The 20,740-nt window shown below is 43.8% G+C and overlaps 2 protein-coding genes across 3 annotated transcripts in view; both read left to right on the top strand.

The window, feature by feature from the left end:
- Positions 1-11,473, top strand: part of thada (THADA armadillo repeat containing) — a 94,437-nt gene extending 82,964 nt beyond the window's left edge. For both annotated transcript variants that reach the window (XM_073482599.1, XM_073482600.1), the window contains exons 37-38: positions 8,937-9,112; positions 10,878-11,473. In XM_073482599.1, coding sequence (XP_073338700.1) covers positions 8,937-9,112; positions 10,878-11,195 — 494 coding nt within the window. In that variant the 3' untranslated portion in view covers positions 11,196-11,473. The remainder of the gene's footprint in view (positions 1-8,936; positions 9,113-10,877) is intronic.
- A 2,716-nt stretch (positions 11,474-14,189) lies between these two features.
- Positions 14,190-17,884, top strand: zfp36l2 (zinc finger protein 36, C3H type-like 2). The gene is made up of 2 exons (XM_073481783.1): positions 14,190-14,490; positions 14,716-17,884. The coding sequence occupies exons 1-2, from the start codon at positions 14,401-14,403 to the stop codon at positions 15,916-15,918; spliced, it is 1,293 nt and encodes a 430-aa protein (XP_073337884.1). The 5' UTR covers positions 14,190-14,400; the 3' UTR covers positions 15,919-17,884.
- The last annotated feature ends 2,856 nt before the right edge of the window (positions 17,885-20,740 follow it).

Below are 20,740 nucleotides of genomic sequence, written 5' to 3' on the forward strand. Positions count from 1 at the left end.
TGAATAGAGCAGAGAGAGTATAAACGGAGGGAGACAACTAGCTTGGCTCTGTCCAGTATTATCAGTCTTTTCATCTCACTCTCATCAAGAATATGAATAAGTTTACCTTTTCTTTTAAAATGGTGGCGAAAGCTTTTAAATTACTTTGAAGCACTCACTATATTGGGGTTTTCACAGGTAAAAGCAGGGAAGTAGGGCTCACTTTGCCTGGAATAAAGGGTGTGAATGTTTTTTGTTTCACGTAAAATAGTGCCATTTTACTGTCACTACTTACAAATATTTCCTTAGATTTTAGAGCAGGTGAAATCCAAATAGACCTGTTTAATGTGTGTGGGAGAGAAATTTGTGCAGATTCTCATCAGGTTAGTTGAAGCTGTGAACCACAGTGGAGCCATTGTCTTGGACAGGAAGAGCAAATCTAATTTAACCCAATCCCACCCTCCAACACCCCCCCCCCCCCCCCCCTCCCACCAGCATCACCACCACCACCACCCAAATACCTCCAGACTAATTGGGTCTGAAATCAAACTCCACTCACCCTCGCTGGACCTCCAGCACTGTGACAGACTCAGGGCAGGAACAGAGGGATCACTTTATATATAGAGCACAGAGGGATTTGGATTGGACGTCAGTGTGATCAGAATTCTGATTGGGGAGACAAAGGGGCAACGACAATGGAGCTTTCAAATAATTTCATTTTTTATTAGTTATATATTATTAAAGAATTATACGAAACATGAAGTTGTGAAAACAAGACTTGAGGAGACAGAAGGAGAATACAAAGGATATTCCAGACGTGACTCGCATAGGATCATGGGAGCGTTGACAATGAAAATCCATCTACGTGCTTCAGGCAGAAATGTTTTCACGGATGAGATAATATATTAAAGTTTTATTCATGTTATGTTTAGTCTCGTTAATCGACTTCCTCCCTCACTCCCTGGCTGTCTCCCTGAAGTTAGAGCGACAGGTGACCAAGTAAAACACACCGTTACCTTGAATAAAACCAGGATTTCTTTGGGTTTGACAGTCGTTGTAAATGTCTACACAAAGAAAATCCATCCAAAATCCAAGAAAATCCTAGAAATCCATGCCAAAATATAGTCTGTCAGTTTTTACACTACAGTTTTTGTACAGATATAAAGTATTTATTATCTTGACGTGTTTATAGATTATATATAGATGTTGCTACTTTCAGAGAGAGCCAGGCTAACAGTTTTCTTCTTGTTCAGTCTTGTTATTGAGCTATGCTAAATGGCTGCTAGCGATAACTTCATGTTTACTATACTGACATCCACTATTCTCCAGTACAGTTGAACCCTGTTAAAAAATGCAGTCGTGGCCTCACACACTGACACACTCATTTGCTGACATGCCCATGTTTTCCAGGCCATTGTCAGTGAACCATTATCAAGCAGCTCGCCTGAGGTAACCTACTTTGCTTACTGTAAAGCCAACACATGCCTGTGCAGAATATGTGCCATTCATGTGTCCTTTCCCCCAGTCCATTCATTTACAGTGGATGACGCAGATGAATGAACGACCTGACAGTGCTGAAGGACACTCATTAAACAGACCGTGTCCTATTTTAGCACAAAACTCACTCAACCATTAAACTTGGGTTTGTGTTAGTTTATGTTGAGTGGCTGAACGAGGAAAATGTTCCTAATTTGAGAAGAAAGAGTAAAATGCACAGAAAGCGGAGGCACTTACTGTCACTAGGGAATGACTTAACTTTTGAATTGCAGCTTTAACCTTTTACTTTAGGAGTAAATAAGCTGTTATTTCACCCTCCAGTGAAAGCACACAAACAGAGCTGAGGTTTTCGCCACTTGTGCCATCCTCGACTGCAAAGGCAGCGTGGGGAATGAGATTTTAATGATCTGGCTGGTGGTGTGAAATAAAGTCACATGTCTGTACTGATGACTGGTGTCTGCAGGGTGTGTTTGTGTGTGTGTGGTGTATTCATCGCAGCCTACAGCAGTGGGTCATGACACTTGATTGTGATGTGTTTTGAAGATAAAATAGGAGTACAGTTTCTTGGTGTGTTTCACAACTGAACCGTGTGAAACTGAGATGGCCTCATTGTGCATCCTCTGTTACTGTGAAATAGTGCGATTATAATCTGTAAAACGTTCTCTTCAACCTTCATGGGGCACTGGTGGAGTTGACTTTATTGGGAGAGTCCACATAGAGTCAGGTAATGTAGAAATGTTAAACAAATTGGTTGCATTTGTTTAGTTGTTTTTGTCTGAATAAGTCACTTCAATGTATAACTCTCACTGGCAAATCTTATCTGGACCAGACCTAATAAGATTTATGTATCACTTTTAACATTCCACAAGTCTGAATTGACTCAGAAGACCTCAGCAGCTGGTTAAATATGCACAGAAAGAAAAAAAAACACACACCTTGTAATCTTTTTTAGACCACTTTCTAAATGCATCACCTTCTTTGTGCAAAGAGATTAAGATTAGTGTAATAAACAACAAAGTGGTGTGAGCTAGGGTTGGGCGATGTCTGATGAACTGGGGAATGAGGATGGACGATGACATTGTTGTTGGGGGGCAGGGTTACTAAGTGTTTCTAAATTTGAGGTAGTGTGTCCCCTCAGAGTTGCCGTAATGCAGGAGATGGCTCACCACTGTAGTCACCACTGTTTCCCACTGACCCACCGATCTCACCCAGCAGAGAAAACCATCTCCCGTCACCACCGACATACATCCACATGCCGGGTTTAAAAGGGTCTCCACGCCATGGCAAAATGTGGTCCTGGAGACACCTAAAGTATCGGGAAGTAACACAGAAGCAGTTTTAGTACTTTGAGATTGAGATAAAATTAAAGGACGAGTTACACAATGATCAAAGATGTATGTGGTCATTGTATTTATCACTACTGAGAAGTCATGGGTCAGAATGTGAACATGTTGACGGGTGTCACGGCTAGTCTCTAGTTCATGATTAAAGTCCATCACTGATGCGCCTCGTGAGACGACAACAGACACTATTCATCTTCTCAACAGCTCCCTCCCTCACTCCAGGATCCAAATAGGGCCATTATGCAAACCTCTCGTCCTTCTGTAAATGTTCTTCCATGAATAAAGCCATAAGGATCATTTACATAAAGGACACCTACGCCTGAAAGACAAAAGGACATTACTTTTAAAGGAGCACTCCACCTATTTTACACAAGATCATAAGAGAAGCACTACTCAGCCTGAGAAAGCAGTGGCATCGTTTCATCTCTGGATCTGGAGGAGCTTTCCAAAGTATAAAGATGTAACATTGATGATGTCATCAGGGGGGGAAATTGCTTTTCAGTTGAATTTTGGGAATTGTAGAATCCAGCATTTTTTGACCATGATCCACACTCAGGGTTGTAAGTCAGGATATATTTGCCTCTGGCGCTCTTTGGAGGATGGAGTTTCTATGACAGACAGATGGGAGCCTCCGTTGGCTCCCTGTTGAGGTAGCCTTTGACTTGTATTTGAACCACTGACTGAACAAACCACTGACTGGGTTTCATGAAAAATGCTGCTACAGTGAGCTCCAACTGCCAGCATAATCTCAGACCATTATATCTATGTTAACGCTCTACATTCACTAAGTTTGTGCTATTGTTATTCGAGGTAGTGTTTCCTGTTGCTGATGTTGTTGTTGTTGTTGTTGTTGCTGCTGCTGTTCTTGGTCTCCCTGGTTCTCATCAGCCAGCAGAGGAAGTCAGGGCTGTAAAGTGTGTGTTTTTATTTCACACCTCTCTCTATCTCGCACCTATGCTTCCTGGTGTCTCGGCTCCACTGTAGCGTCTGCAGCTCACGCTCTGTGTGCCTCGCATGTTCCTTTGAGCCTTTGTAAAGATTCACGCTGTGGGTTTTTTTTGCTGTTGAGCAAAAATCTCGTCTTTGTTAACCGTCAGGTTCGTTTGGAACTGAAAGGCTCGTTTTCAAACTACCACGATGCACTTTCAAGCTTAATAAAATGGCTTTTCAGATGCCCCAAGATCACAGATTAAATTCTACATATGTAGATCTTTGCAGCCCCTGTTGGACAGGAAGTCTTTGTCCAGGCTGTATGGAATAAAGACCTGATTGTGGGGCAGAGCATTTGTCAGCTGAGATATCTGTAGGATGGTCCTTCAGCAGGTTGCAGTCCACAGGTGGGATGGCCGTAGTTGAAGCAGTAATTTAAAGGGGCAGCTTCTAACCCAAATCCCTCAGATGCGGGTGGCCGAGCGGAGGAATTAATTCCCAGTACAGTGAACATGATGACACCAGTGAGTTGAAGACTGTGGGGGCGGGAAGTGTTTTCTCTCGTTTCACTGTCCTGACAGCCCGCCGAAAACACCCACCCACCCACGCATCGTATCCTCTCCCTCCCCCTGCTCTCAATGGGACATCTGACACCCCCCACCCCCCCACCCCCAGCTGCAGAAGCTCAGTGAGGATTTACTGAACAGCTATGGTTTCTTCACTCTCTTCATTTAATTCAGTGACTTTAATGACACGACTGTTGACACAATGAGGCTGCAGCAGTGAGCAGAGCAGTGATGTTTGAAACCCAGCCAACAGTTAAACAGACGGATCGTTGTTTTATATGGTGCTTTTATTGACAGTTTATAGTCACTGAAGGTCCACAATTTAACACATTCAATCAACCATGTCACAACATAAACAGCTATTTATATGTACAAGTGTCAGACTACATACTGTATAGTATGCACTATACATTAATTTGTTTACTGTATTTACCATTAGTATACAAATCAGTGTACTTCACTGTTATCATACATGCTGTGATGGACATGAATCAAATGTAAAAGACAAAGAAAAGTTCATTCTTGACCATAGAAATGTTTGACAAAAGAAAGAGTCCAAGTCCATTTACAAGTAGATTAACTTTGTATAACTGACATGGAGATTGATCTGATTCATTATAGCTACCGAGTTTGCATGTAAGAGTAAATTTAAAAGCTCTGGAAATAACTCATAAGTGGACCTTGAGTTTGGGATTGGCTTTTTTTTTTTAAGAAAGCACAATGGTTTTACCAAACATTTAGGTTCTTTTGTTTTGTAGGATCTTGCTGGAGCTGAAGCATCTCACCATGATGCACATAATATGTGTTTCAGCTGTTGGCAGATCCTCCACTTAATTTTGCATTGCATTGTAGGACAATAGTGCACAAGGACACCAGCCTCACAAATTAAGACCTAGTACTCTTGTCCACATACTGACTTTAAGGCATGCTAGTCGCGTGGCTCTAGGGACGTCAGTGTCAGTCCACCGCTTTGGTTCAGACTAAAATATCTCAACAACTATTGGATGGATTGTCATTAAAGTTTGGACAAAATCCATGGTCCCTAGAGGACGATCCGCTGACTTTTTCTGCAGTGGCCACATGAGGTTCACATTTGTGGTGAAATGTGGTTTGGATTTCCATTAAATCTGGTGCAGATATTCATGTTCCCCTCAGGATGCTAACATGCTAAACAGAGATTATTGACCATGGTACGCATTGTGACTGCTAAACATCAGTATGTTAGCATTGTCATCGTGTTAGCGTTAGCTATGGTTCAATAATCAACCTCTTCATTCATTCATCACACTATATTGTCGAAACCTGCTATGAGCTTATAGTTCCAGCCCAAGTCTGTAACCATAAACTATGAGTCGATTTGGCTGTTTGGATTTTGTGTCCATTTGTTAGATGACAGTTTGCCTCAGCAAAGATGATACTGTTCATGGTGATGGGCTTGTTACGGTTCCCACAGATTTACATATAAAGCACTTCCTAAAAAAACATGGCTGAGTCTCTAACAAGGCAACCAAAGATCCTCGTCCAGTTAAAAAGAAACATCTCTTCAGAAGCTCAGAATGGTACGACTGTTATACTGTTTCCACAAGTGGCACAAGGTTAAGTTTTTCCCTCACACTCCTGCCCTGCCCAGCTCAAATGTACTATAAGAGTGCCAGTGGATGGAGTGTGTGCCAGTCAATGCCAACTGCACAACACACACACGCATACACACACTTACGCACACACAGCCTCGCCCCATCTTACTCACACCCGTGCATTCACCAACTAGCACTGATATTGTCATTTGCAGAGACATGATCATCTGACATAAACTCACGCAATCTTCCAGCGCAAACAATACCTACTTAGGACTAAACTCATGCCAGCTCACGCACACACACATACAGTACTTGCACACTACACACCCCACATGCCAGTAATAGCTTGAAACACAATCCCCTTGAGAAAAGGAGTATTTTGCGCCAAAAGCTCGAGGAGGGAAATCGCGTTAAGCGATGTGTGAAACCTCCGTAGAAAAGTAGATAAATTGAATGCAGCTAAAATTTCCTATTATGTTCCTATTATGGGGGCTGTAAAGGCTTGACATCAGAGGCAGAGCTGTCCAAGAGAGAGGCGGCTTCTTGGTAAAGAAAGGAATTTGTCACTCAAGCTCCTAACGTCTTAAATCTCCTCTAATACGGTACAATCAGCAGCCTCTAATGTTCACAGAGCGGGTTTCCCTCTCCGCTCAGACTTCAGACTCGGCTCCGATTTTACGCCTCCTCTCTGAAGAGGAAAAACAATCTGGGTTCCCAACCCTGAATGTGTGTGTATGTGTGTGTTTTATACTATATGTGTGCTGATGGGGGTCCATATACCTCCACCCTCCCTCCCTCCCTCCTCTCTTCCCATACTGGTAGTGTTTTGGCTAGTTGCTCTGAAAGCCTTTTGAAGTCTCTGGTGTTATCTGGGTGTCAGCTGTGGTGAGGATGGTCAAGGTGGGAGAACAACACTCTCACGCACTCACCGACACACAACCTCTGTGTCGGATAGTTGCTGCGTGGACAACTGGAGTCGTTAAATGAAGTCATACGTTATGTTTTCCCTCCGTTTGAAGTCTGTGTCCTGCCTCTGAATGTGAGTGTAGAAGCAGCAACAGAGGACTTCTTGTAGAAGACGACAAAAAAACTGAATTTATTTTTCATGAGTGATCTCTGACACTGTCACTACATGTAAAAGAAAGTCCACATGAACACCGTATTCACATATATAGGCGATCCATTCATTAACACGTAAACAGGAAGTTAAATGCAATGTGTGCGTATTGGTGCGATGTGCAGAATAGTTTTGAATCCACACACACACCCTGATGGTGGTTGGTTATATGAGTTATAGTTCTGTTTCCCAGAAGGCCGTCCAAGCCCAGAGACGACACACACACACACACACACACACACACACACTAAGTTTGGAACATACTGTCAGCCCTGCATCATTTAAATGTCCTAACTCCAGAACCACACACACACACACAGAAACAAGGTTGTTGAGCGAAATCAGGCAAAGGTAGAAAATTGTTTACATATAAGAGCGCAGTAATCAGATTTCACCACCACCTCCTGCCATAGTTTTGACCAAACCTGGAATATTTATTTCATATTTGATAATCCTGAAGCCTGCACAGGTTTTTTTCCCCTTGTTTTTGGACTTGCGGCTCAGTGACAGGCACGCAAGTATTCCCCAGAGTGCAAACGCATCTGAATTATACAAAACGTCTACTGTTCAACTGTGGAAAACGGACTTATTTTGAATGACTTATTTCAGAGTTATATTGAGTATTTATTTTGAGTTTTAGTCAGAGTTTGGATTTAATTATTTTGGATACAGGCACATCACGCGATACTCCGAGGGCTGGGTTCATGTCATGCACATCCACTCTTGTAGAAGCCCAAATAGAAACCTATGCTGTCCGTGGCCAAGAAATCTGGTGTCTGCAGCAGACATATAGTCATGGTAATCAGGTTTTTCTAAAACTTTTATTCAGTAGAGTACACCAGGCTCTCTTTGACATGTTTTTAAGAACATCAGGTTACTCTCAGGAACTCACTGTGACTTACATGCATGTGAAGGCACTGACAGATCCGGCCCCAGGCCATGTGTATTTTTTCACCCCGGAGCTATTTGACTACTTACTCTGGTATGTTTTCCCCTGTTAAACGGCTTGAAAAGGCATTTTGCATGAACCAGAGTGTAAATTTAAGCACCTAAAAAGGTCAATCATTCTAGTAACTGCTGCTCACATTACAATCAGTAACCATCATAACTTTATTAGAAGTGGTTCATACTGCCCGACGAGGAAGAAAAGCCTTCAGATGGTTGCATCAGCTCTCCTTAAGCCTAAAAAATAGCCTCGTCATATTGTAACTTAAGCGTTCAAAAGGTGGAGATTTACATACCACCAAATTAAAATACTAATTTTCATAGAGATTAGTTCTTACAAAATACTTAGTGTCCTATATGGCTGTCAGCTAACTTGGCTTACTGACAATATTTGACCTGTTTCGATTGGAAAGACATACACACCAGCCGCTCTATTTAAGCTCAGACTTTAGCCTATTTATACAATATACACATTACTAAATAAAAATAATTATAGATTAGTCGTCACTACATATTTACACCCAGCATTTTAAACTACTTGAAAAAAATAACAAAGTAGAACTCAAACTGCAAAACATTACACCAATAAGATTAATCCAATTAATTAAGGAGATAAAGTGATAGTCTGGCAGACAGCTGGTGAACTCCGTCCTGCACTTGACTTTTTAAGATCTCACAATTTTGCAGGGTTTTTTTTTCCCTCAGTTGTATTCCTGACCTCTTACCTCATTATGAGCTTAAACATAACCCCAGATCCCCGGGCAGAGGCCCTCTGGTCATTCCAGAGCTGAACTTTTGACTAAAGGTGAAACAACCTTAAGTTCAACCACTTCTCAGCTGACTCAGTCACCTAATGACATTGCATCTGCAACAGAAGACGTGTGGGTGCTTCATTACCGCTCACTGTAAACTAGTTTTGCATGTTTTAAATGTAAAACAGTGCTTACAAACTGTATGACCGTGTGGTCTTCTCTGTCCTCAGATGTGGCAGGTGTCTCCGTGTGTCCTCCTGTAGCCCTGGACTCGGGCGTGGGACTCCTGTGTCGGCTGTTTGAGCAGTGGGGGCAGGTACCGGCGGGTGTCCTCACTCTGACAGAGTGGCTGCTGGGAGATGAAGAAAGCCACGACGAGGCAGTCACAGAAGAAGCATCCAGTCTGGTGAGAATCCGTCATGTAATTCAAGAGTGTCCAGGAATTTGTCTTTGACCCTGTTTACTCCTGGAATCAGAATGTGTCCCCAGATGTATCTTGAGTGACCACTTGCGATCGGATCCCAGCTCCATATGCAACATGTACATCATTTCTGCTTGCATAGATGTACTGACTCTTCAACCCAAATTGAAATCGGACAGTGTTTTGTGTGCACTCCATGAGAACCCATCTGGCCTGATTACATCACCAAAGACACATGTTAAGACCAGGTGTAAACAGAGCCTCTGTGACCTCGCAACAGATACATATTGGCAGCTCACATTGTTACACTGCGGTACAAGAACATCGCAAACAATACAAAGGAACAGTGTGACTAATTTGCAATACAATAGATGACGTGTATTCGTGATGATTCCTTTCAAGTGAAACTGATGACAGATGGACGTGGTGACTGTCACTGTTCTGTTTTCTATGGCTACAGCAGGGATTGTTCATTAACTGCCAGCGTGGAACAAATAGGACACCTACATTTCTTTTAAATATTAATACATGAACCGCTCAACACTCATACTGCTTCTTAAAGGGTAACTCCACCAATTATACAAATCAAAGTGTGTTTAGAGGTCTTGTGAAGCACGACTGCATATGTGAAAAAAGTAGTACAAAGCCTTTTGTGGCTCCAGAGGAAGCCGCATGTATCTGATAAATTGCCTCCAGTGATGACGCTCAGCGGCTAAGTTGCATTGTGGGTAAGGAAGAAGAATGCGTGGAGTAAAAAAGCCGATATCTCTGGTTCTGCTGTATCCAACAGTGTTACAGGAGTGCAATGCTAGGCCGGTGGATTGCTTTTCACAACCAAGCGCCTACCTTACCCACAATGCAATACTACTTTTTTCACATATGCAGTCATACTCCACGAGACCCGTAAACACACTTGTTGGTGTTGTTAGGTTGGTTTAATACGGTGTCTGCAAAGTGTGGAATCACAAGGACAGAGAGCACTACAATTTATTTTCCGTGTTGCTCTTGTTTTGCTCTGCTCACAGTCAAAACAGTGGAGTGTTTTATGCCACCAAGGTTTCTGCTCTCCAGTCACACATTGTTAGGCTAACCGTTTAGTTTGGGTTCCTCTTTAGTTGGTTCTTCTTTCTCTCTTTCTATTCAAGACTTTGAAGACACCCTTTCAAACTGCTGAGAGGAACTGTTAGACATAAATATCTTCAGCTGTAAAGTACACAGTGTTGTATTTTTAGTCAAATAGTCGATTATCTAAAATAACTACGGGTCTAAAGATGTGTAATGCGGAAGTGTGGCTCATAGTGAAAAACCCACAGATTATTATCATAATGAAGCAGTTCCCCTCAGTTCTGTTGAGCTTTATTGCATTTTTAGCTTGTTGTTTTGGTTTAACTTCCTGCAGCTTTCTGTTTTGAGTCACACTCACTGCTCTTATCAACCCCAGTTTTGATATAAACCTACTGTACACTACTTGCCCAGCACCAAACAACAGACAGACAAAGCTGGTGCACATAGCCGGTGAACATCAAGCAATGAACAAGCATTTGTCAGGTGGCCAGAAATACAACTCCAAATGAAGCTAACGTTGCTCTGTGTCTGTTAAATGTGTTAATAGGTGACTTTTTGTGAACACATTCATTATATCAATTTTGGAATTGTATAATAAAGTGTGGTTACAGCTTGTTTTGCCTCCCCCAGGTGGCTAAAAAGTCACAACATCTATTAAATTGTTTCCCATTTTACTTTTAACCAGGATGAAGAAGACTTCCTGTTTGAGAAGGGGGATCTGAACCTGTGGGCCGAGCCGGTCCAGTGGATGAAGCTCCTTCATAGACAGCTTGGCTCCCTCATCATCACCTTCAAGCAGGGTACAGGCATCCTAGAGCCGGACCAGGTCCAACAAATCCAAACGCTGTCAACTCAAGCCGAGGCCAAGGCTCTCAGCTCCCAGCAGGCACTGGACTCCCTCCCCGCCCTGCCCCAGTTCTCCTGCACCATGGAGCACGCCCGGCTAGTGATGCGGCACCAGAGGGCCACTCTGGTTCTGGATGTGCTCGAGAGGCTGAGGTAGAGGAAACAGCAGTGGTTTTAATTTTTAGGGGATAACTGGTTAAATTCATAAATCATAATATTAAAAGACAGGAACTTCACTGACCCAATGCATGAGACCACAGACTGGCTTTGTGGTCAGGTCTTTTTATTATTAAATCAAGGGAATGAAGGAAACAATTAGGTTTTTTACTCTGTACTTGTTACTTTGTCTAACATATGTTGCCCTCATTGATTAAAATGTGTTTTAATTTTTCTGACTGTTCCTTGATGTCTTTCTAATTAAATGTCTGAAATGACCGCGTTTTGACTCTAATGTTCTGTTTCCCTCAAAAGAATAAAGAAACGTAGAGTTGAATTTCTTGATTAAACTAATATCAATAGACAATAATAATAATACCACTGTGTAAAGATGTGTAGGGAAGTCTGGCAGATGTCAAGCCATAACAATAATTCAGTCCGAGCTTGTGCAAAACAACACTTCATGCCCTGTTCTCTTATCAGCGAGAATGTGTCACACGACAAACTTCAACAGTGTCAGTATTGAGCACACAGGCCGTTCTGCTCTCTGCACTTCCAGCAGGGATTTAAGGTTGGAACAAAACAACTCAGAGCCTAAAGCTTCAAGAACCAACTTCAATGGCGCGATTGTGCGGCGAGCGAGCTTTATGACCGAGGCATGGGATTGTGAAAGCAAGTGTTTTCTCTGACACGTCACCAAAGTTGTATTTCAGTACACGCTCTGACTTCTACTGTATGTTTATACGAGGTGTTATTTTCCTGTGATATTTAATTTACTGCAGGATTCTTCCCATTGGACTGTGTTTTTATGCTTCCCTCTACTTTTCCTGGTTATGTAATTAGGACGGCACAATGGACTACTGTCCTCTGTGTGTGCGCGTGTGTGTGTGTGTGTGTGTGTGTGTGTGTGTGTGTGTGTGTGTGTGTGTGTGTGTGTACATGCGTAGGAATATGTGTGTGGATTCATGCTGCCCTCTCATACAGCTGGACCCTTCTCCCTCCCTGGTAGCCATGTTCCCTGTTACAGTAAATCTGACGTAATGTTTTGGAACAGCTCAACATCCCCCTATAAAAACAGAGCTGTGTGATGGGAGAGCGGTTTCTGCGGACGAGGACATGTTCAAGGGATTTCTCAGGAGCCTCAGCGTGTCTGTCCTTCACATTAAACTATTTATCACAACTTGCAAAGCGCAAATAGTCCTGGGGCAGCCCTCAGCCTAATTTTAGGGTTGGTAGTAGTAGATTCCAAGCTCTTATGTCACTTGTTTTTCGCCTGTTGCTATTTTCCCCCCTTTTTTTTTTTTTTTTCTTAAAACCTCCCTCCCTGCCTCTCCAACCAAACCATTCAGCACATGATAGAATATTTAATCATGTCACAGAGAGAATAATCATTTTTTATAACCACTCTTCCAATTATGATCCTATATGGAAAAGGCTTAATGGTTACCAGTGTCGCGCAAACCGGCAATTTCTGGTGATATGTGTCGCGCAAAGTTTTTACACCCTCCTGACCAAAATATCTGCCTCGCCGAGCCCTGATATAGTGCCCCGTCCTCTGCTGCCAACTCTGCAATCTTTCCACTGTGGTTTTTCAAACTTGACATGACTCCAAGAGCAGAGCGGAGTAGTTTGACATTTTCATGTGAACATTCTGCCATCCTGGGAGGGTTACATCATGCTGAGACAGGGGCAGCTTATTGCAACCGCACTGCTCTCTTTTGACTCTTTTGACTACAAAGGAGGGACTGTGGTGACTGGGTGGCTTTGGTAAAATGACCAAAACATCCCAAAACATGGAGGCTTCTTCTCTATGCCTGGAACTCTATTTTACCCTCTCATTGAGAAAAAAAAGGACACAAAAGACAATTTCTCTGCAGTAAAAAGTGACATTTTTGCAGCTAAATGAGCCTGAGTGTTAAGTTAAAGTCTTGCTCCAGCTCTGCTCAGCAGGTGGCGCCACAGTCCCTCCCGGTCAGTTCCCATTTTGCTCTCATGGGGGCAGTGTTGCTCTGCTGTACCACATGGAAACCACATTCCTGCAGTCTGGGCCCTGAGATTGAGAAAAACAAGTTAGGAACTTAGAAGAGAGGCTGAAAAAGATTTAACCAAAGTAAATCCATTTTTCGTCTATAATGACTCAGCGCGCTGTGCTTTAGGAGGGACAGATTTCTTCTAATCTGAAGGGTGAAATCCAAATTTTTAAGTTGAGCTTTGAGACAATACAAAAAGTAGGTCATGTGAGCATTAACTTGTCTTATTTCTCCCATGTGTAGTAGGGCTGGAACAGGCTGCTGCTGCACTGTGGAAGTATATTATGCAACCAGTGGATTCTAAAAATTGTGCTGCACTCTGCCTGGACTCCTCTCCGCTCATACTTGTGGTCTCACCCCGTCCACAGGGAGAGAGGAGGGAGAGGCAGAGTTTCCTTCCATTACAAATACATGTGTCAGCTTCCAAGTGCGGTGGTCCAGAGGCTAGAGGGGTGGCCTTGTCACTGGTAGGTCCCCTGCTCAAACCCCCCCACCACCACCACCACAGCCACCCTCTCTGGGTCACTTTTTCTTGTGGATGTGTGGGGGGACAATTGCTTTAAATGCAGCCGTGGAGCTTTTGAGCAAGGCACCCCCCATAACACACATAGAGCTTCAGGTGTGTGTGTGTGTGTGTGTGTGGTTTAATTTGCTGGGTAACAGCTTTGCATGCATAGCAGACGTCCCTTGATGGTTCTGCATTCTTTCTCAGCGAGAGTCAACCCCAAAAAGCAAAACCAACTTCCACAAAATTGGTTGTGTGATTAAAAGAGAGAGAGGGAAGAAAAAAGTTAGAGGGGTGTGAGGAGGTGGAGGGTGGAGGTGGAGGGGGGGGAGTGCTGGGGTTGGATTTCAAGGCGTGGTGTTGAAGAATAGGCGGCCAACCGGTGAATGGAAGTTTTCTTCGCCCCTCCCTGGTCACCACCAGGCATTTATAGCCATGCAAAAAGGCTGCAGCGCACAGTGAAGCACTCTGGCTCAGCGCTTCTCGAGGGGAGGAAAAATAAAAGCCACCTACAACTCAACAATACAAAAACCTATCCCCCTCTCTCTTTTTTTTTTCCTCCTACGGACTTAAAACTGCACATACAACTTTTAAAGCAACTTTTCCACACCCAACACCAGTCGTGGCACAAACTACCGCTCGTCGCATTCAAGGATCCTGGTCGGTCCTCCATGAAAGAGGGAGTGCGGCAGCAAACTTGGGGAAAAGAGATGTCTGCGACGGTCTTGTCCGCTTTCTACGACATGGACATGTTTTACAAGGTAAAAACTTTGACGAAGAAATTAGGATGTTAGTTTTGCACTCGGGGGTGAAGCACCTGAACTAGCTGGGCTTGGCGTGCTTCAGCTCCGAGTGGAGGAGTTAGCATACATGTGTCGAGCTGCAACAAGTTGTAACCCTGCAGCCAAAGTGTTTAAAACATGTCATGTGGACATGGAGTGGTGCATCGCTAACTCTGCGTCTTTTTCTCTTCCCCCCCCTCACAGCAAGATAAAAGCATGAACATGAACGCCCTCCACATCAACAGCATGCTGGACAAGAAGGCGGTGGGGGCTCCGGTCACGACTCCGGGCTCCGGTGGCTCCTTCGCGCCGGGATTTTTCCGCAGAAACTCAACCAGCAACTTGGAGGCGATGAACAACGGCAACAAATACTCCATGGGCTCCTACGGCAGCCTGAAGGAGAACACGCCGAGCAGCAACAGCAGCGCCACGGCCCTCATGAACAAGGAGAACAAGTTCCGCGACCGCGCTTACAGCGAGAACGGAGACCGGGCTGTGCTGCAGCAGAAGCCCGGCTCCCAGATCAACTCCACCCGCTACAAGACCGAGCTGTGCCGGCCCTTCGAGGAGAACGGGTCGTGCAAGTACGGGGAGAAATGTCAGTTCGCTCACGGCTACCACGAGTTGAGGAGCTTGTCCCGCCACCCTAAATACAAAACAGAGCCGTGCCGCACCTTCCACACCATCGGTTTTTGCCCCTACGGTCCCCGGTGTCACTTTATCCACAACGCCGACGAGCGCCGGCCCGCTCCGCCCGCCAACGCCAACGTGCAGGCGGGGGAGGCCAGGTCGGCTCGCGAGCTGTGTGGCTACGGCCACAGGGAGGTCCTGCCGCCGCAGCAGCTCGGCTACACCCAGAGGGACAGACCAAAGCTTCACCACAGCCTCAGCTTCTCCGGCTTCTCCACCCACCACGGACTCGAGTCCCCCCTGCTCGATAACCCCACTTCCCGGACCCCTCCGCCGCCCACCACCGCCTCCTCCTGCACCTCCGTCTCCAGCTTCTACGAGGAGGTGCTCTCCCCAAACTCCGTGTCCTGCATCAACAGTGCCTTCTCTTTCCCCGGACAGGACTTAAAAGCCTTACTGGCCCCCCTGGCTGTGCACACCCCCAGCGGCTACGCCAACAACCACTCCACCGGTGCCTACTACGGGAACATGCAGAGCAGCGTGTGCCCGCCCTCCCCTCCGACCTACAACATGAGCCACTTGCAGGCGCTGCGCCGCCTCAGCGAGTCGCCGGTGTTCGAGCCTCCTCCCAGCCCACCAGACTCGCTCTCTGACCGGGAGAGCTATGCGAGCGGGTCCCTCAGCTCTTCCGGGAGCCTCAGCGGCTCCGAGTCCCCGAGTCTGGACGCTGGAAGACGTTTGCCAATCTTCAGCAGGCTGTCGATTTCAGATGATTAGTCATGTTGTGTTTTCATGTGGATTTATGGACGGGTCAGGCAGGGTGGTTGAGGAGCCAAGGGGGGGTGTCAAGAGACTGAGGTAGACTGTCCTTCAAGCAGAGGATCCCGGTTAAGCCCTCTCGCCCACCCCCGGCCCTCTACCCCCAACTTCATCAGCAACCACCCTGCTGAAGTGCCTTTGAGCAAGACAGTGAATCCCTAGCAGCTCCACGGGTGCTGACCCTGCTCTGACCTCCCTGGAGGGGGGCAAGAGAAGATGACTTCACCCACAGGGATCAATAAAGCTTCAAACAGTTTAAAAGTGTCCTTGACCTGGCATTAGTTTAGTATTTTTTTTTTCCTTTGTATGTAATATAGCTGTATTAAAACTTAGATAGCAAACAGAAGGCATTCCATCAGTGCCTTGCCCAAGGGCTCATGGCAGCCCCCTCCTCCCTTTTTGCTCTATCAGGCAAGCCACACTTTTCCTGGGATTAGATGTGTGGGTAACATGACTTGACAAGAAGAAGAGACTGTAAGCGGTTTTCAGATTTCCTCCCATCCTGCCAAGAATATGCCTTGACTCAAAGTAACATTTTTTTTTCTTTATCAAAGTGTGTTATTTCTTTTCTTTTTTTCTTTTTTTTTCTCCTTTCCTCTCTGAAAGCTTCAACTTCCATTCCAGACCTGTCTCCTCCCAGCGCCACCCAGTGGTTCGTTTGGTTAGTCTAGTTTGTTGCTTGGTTTAAAAGCACTCTTGAGTTGGGTTTGTTCGGGGAAATCACTGCTGATGGTTGAATATATATTTTTTTAGCTGTTTTTGAGTGATTTACATAGCTGTGCATAACTGGCTATGGACTATTTAACTTATTTATTATCTTGTGAAAAAAGTATAGGCTACATTGGTAATTTGTGTCCATACTGTATTTATCAAGTATGATGAAGCAATAGATCTATATTCTTTTATGTTTAAATTATGATCGCCATTATTAATCTGCATAAAGTGGAGTGTATGTTCTTTTCACAGTAATATATATATTTTGTTTTTTTTTCTCCTTTTTTTGTAACTTCACTTGGTTATTTTTATTGTAAATGAGTAAAAAAAATCTTAATTTAAGAGAACGTATGTGATATTTATTTCATTAATTTTGTTTCCTTGTTTACGTTTATTAAAAAAAAAGTTTGCGTGATTGCTGTTTGCTCCTGAGGTTGCGTGTCAGTGCTGTAGAAGGCTTTTTTTTTTTCTCGAGGATCCCTATTTAGATGTTTCTGTAGAATGTATAAACGATGTGGTTGTACAGACCGTCCAAACCTTACTTCTTTTTGTTGATCTAGATCAGACTTCAGTGACAAAGAACCCAAGTCAATAAATTAACCAAAAAGTATTTTTGTTTTTCTCTCTGTTTGCACGAGGTCACACTGTGATTCCAGCCACGTGCTAAAGAATGTAGCAATCCCTTGTGCCCCAGTATTATTGTGTAGTGCCTATGGGGTTCACCATCTTGACATGCCTTAAAATTAACCAAATAAAGTATTTTTCCTACATGGCATCTTTTATACACAGGTTGAACTGAATGTAGTGTTGGATTCTGAAACTATTTTTATTGAAAGGTTGTTACCACTCAGACACTCTGACAAAAACAACCGTAACCTTTCTAAATCCCCATTCCTCTTCTTATTTTGATTTCCTGTTAAGTTTTTCTTTTTTGATATTGAAATCTAGTCTGAGTCTTGAGTTTGCTGGAGAGGGAAGTGGATGAACACGTTTGGTTTGTACATAGTAGGTACAGGGGGATGCGCACTATGTACTTTTGACTACTTTATCAGAAGTAAAGCTTTTTGAATGTAACAATAAACGGACAAAAAGACAACGAGAGTTGTAATATTTTTTGGGGGAGTCAGTTCACTACAAATTGAGTGTGAGACTGTTAACTTTGTACTGTACATTTTTTGTAGTTCTCCCAATAAAAATCATTTTGAAAAAGCTTCAGAGTGTCGGGCTGTGATTTCTTAGGAACATGAACTGCTGCAGAGAGAGTGTGACACTTGTGCTTCCTACGCTGCCCACAGATGTTACAGCACAACTACTGTCTTCCTCCAGTGGAAAAAGTCTGGAGGCAGGAGGGATGAAGTGTGTCCTGGGCGCTGCAGAGCTCCAGCTGCCTTGTGACACTACTTGGCTTGGGGCCTTCGGTTGGGGGGGCCTGGTGCAGCAAGGGTTGGCCTCTTGTCATCAGTATACAGTTAAAGCACTGACCAGTTAGTTTCCAGAGAAAGCCACGACCCTGAACTACCGTCTCCTGTCTAACAAAAGAACAAAGAGCTGTAGGTGGGCTGTGGTTGAGAACTCAGTATGAACATGAAAAAGCAACAACACCACAGAAACTAATGGTTCCTGAATAAACTGTGTAATATTACATAATCTGTAATGTTCTGCTATAAACAAAGTGTGTCCAGCAGTATGTCTGCACCATCTGAGGGATGAGGTCTGCAACTCTGAAATGGAAACTGTGTAGGAGCCCAGAAGCAAAGCACAGTCAGGTACTGTGTTGGTGGCTCAGGCTGTCTGGAAACGATTTTAATCTTTTAATATGCCGTGCATTATGATCCTTTCTCTGACATAATGTACACTAATCCTGTCTTCAGAGAGCAGCCACACAAAGTATAGATGATAAACCAGTGGTGAAAGAAGTACTCAGATCCCTTACTTCAGAAAAAGTACCAATACAACAATGTAAATAGAATATAATACAAATTTATGTCAACCAATGGTTTCCAATCTATGGGTCGGTGGCCCTCCAGGGAGTCACTTTTTACTCCACTAAATGTATTTAGTAATATTAGTTACTTTATAGATTCAGATTATAAATATCAAATATAAACTAACTAATAAATTATGATGTATTTTTAAAAGATTAAACTTAAATGCAGTATAAAAAGTAGTTCCAATTAGCTTCACCTACACATTAACACATCAATAGCTAAAATCCAATAATATATATGATTTTACTTTGGTACTTTAAGTATATTTTGATGATAATACTTTAGTATTATTACCTATATAAGTACTTTTACTTGTGTAAAGTTAAGCAAAACTTGTGTAAATTATCTGAGCACGCTGTATATTATGTTGGATCTGAGGAGGTGGAACTGCTAACAACCTCTGACAAAAGGCCTTAACTGTTTTTTTGTAAGGTGTAACAAGCCAGTAAGGTTGGAATTTACATTTAACTAACTGTAGTAAGTGTAGTGAAGTGAAAAAAGTACAATATTCTGGTGCCCCTGGTACCATAGCTGGTCCCAATGTACAGAGGCTGTGTCCTTGCCGTAGTAGCATGTCATCCATCTCTGTCTCATCGCGTTTCCTGTCTCTCTTCAGCTGTCCTATCAAATAATAAAGCAATGAAAAGGCCCCAAAAAGTACAATGTCCCTCTCTTAAAAGTAGATGTCAGACAAGACATGTAAAGTAGCAGTAAAAGAACTCAAGTATAAATACTACACTTACACTACATTATTATTATAGATTTCCAGGACTTGGATCAAGGAGTGAATGATGAACACTCAGCTGTGTGTTCTGTGAGCCTTACAGCTAGACTGACTGCTCACCGCTGTGACAGATCAATGAGCACAGATCACATCTGAATGATCATATTTGTTGCTTCACTAATTCATCTTTCAAAGTAACACATCAGAATGCTGTTATTGTGACTGATACCACTGTTCACTGAGGTCAGACAGGTTGAGGCGGATGTATCAGTCTGGGAACTGAACCACAGCCATTAACCCATAACTCATTAACCCTGCAGCTGTAAATGTATGTCTGCTATCAGTCACCTGACCAGGTAAAATAGGGACAGTTGGTTATTTTGCAACTCACCAGCCTGGATCAGGGCAAAATACAACCTATCCCTGCCCTGATTGGAGTGTCACATTCGGGTGTTCACGTCTAGACCAAATAAAAAGCCCTGGCCTACATTTCAGTGTGAAGCCGCTGTTGTTGTCATGCCTCCATTTCCAGGAGCTTTTCAAAGAAGAACTTTTTTTCTCGGGGCTATTCTGCGAAGTTATCAGTGGCAGCAAAGGCACTAAGAAAATAAAGAGCCCAGGAGTCATGCGGTGCCTGGAGTTCACGCCAAGATAAGCGAGGCTGATAAGCGCCCCGGCAAATATTTACTGTGTCCTCAGGATTTCATAATGAAGTGTTTATCAGAGCAGAGCCAAAGGGCTGCACAATGCGGCAGGCCCTGCCAAGTAGGATCCACGTACCTGTGACTCACAGTGTGTGGGAATGAGTGTGTGCGGCTCAGTATGTCAGTCAACAAACCCACATATAATGTTTGATTGAGTGTATTAACATTCATATATGTTGTGTCTATAAAAGATTAACTTTTTCTATATAAGGATGTGTACGTTGCCGTGTGTAGTGGTGTGTGTGCATGCAGGGGTCTCGCTGGTTAATGGATCTGGAGCTCCTACAATGAAAGGAAACACTCTCTGACTTGTGATTAGGGCAGGAAGAGTCCCACTTCCTGGCCACCACCCATTTCCACCTCTTCTTCGTCCTGCTGTTTTTCCTCCTCCTTCAGTTTCCCCTCTCCTCTGTAGTGGCGGCTTCTAGAAGTTACTATTTGTGTTCCACGGCTGCACTGGGAAGCTCGGCTCGTCCTGGTATTGTTTTGGCATGCTAAGCCCAGACCTGGGGTCAAGCAGTAATAGCACATGCTTTTTAGACTTTGCTTTAGCCTGCATGGGTGCCAGATGGGTGGCGGTTTGCCAAGTAAGAAAGTGGAGAGCAGGGGATGTTAATCATTTTTGTGCCACAAGGCCTAGACTTTCCATT

This window comes from Pagrus major, chromosome 15, assembly GCF_040436345.1.
Source record: "Pagrus major chromosome 15, Pma_NU_1.0".
Lineage (NCBI taxonomy): Eukaryota > Metazoa > Chordata > Actinopteri > Spariformes > Sparidae > Pagrus > Pagrus major.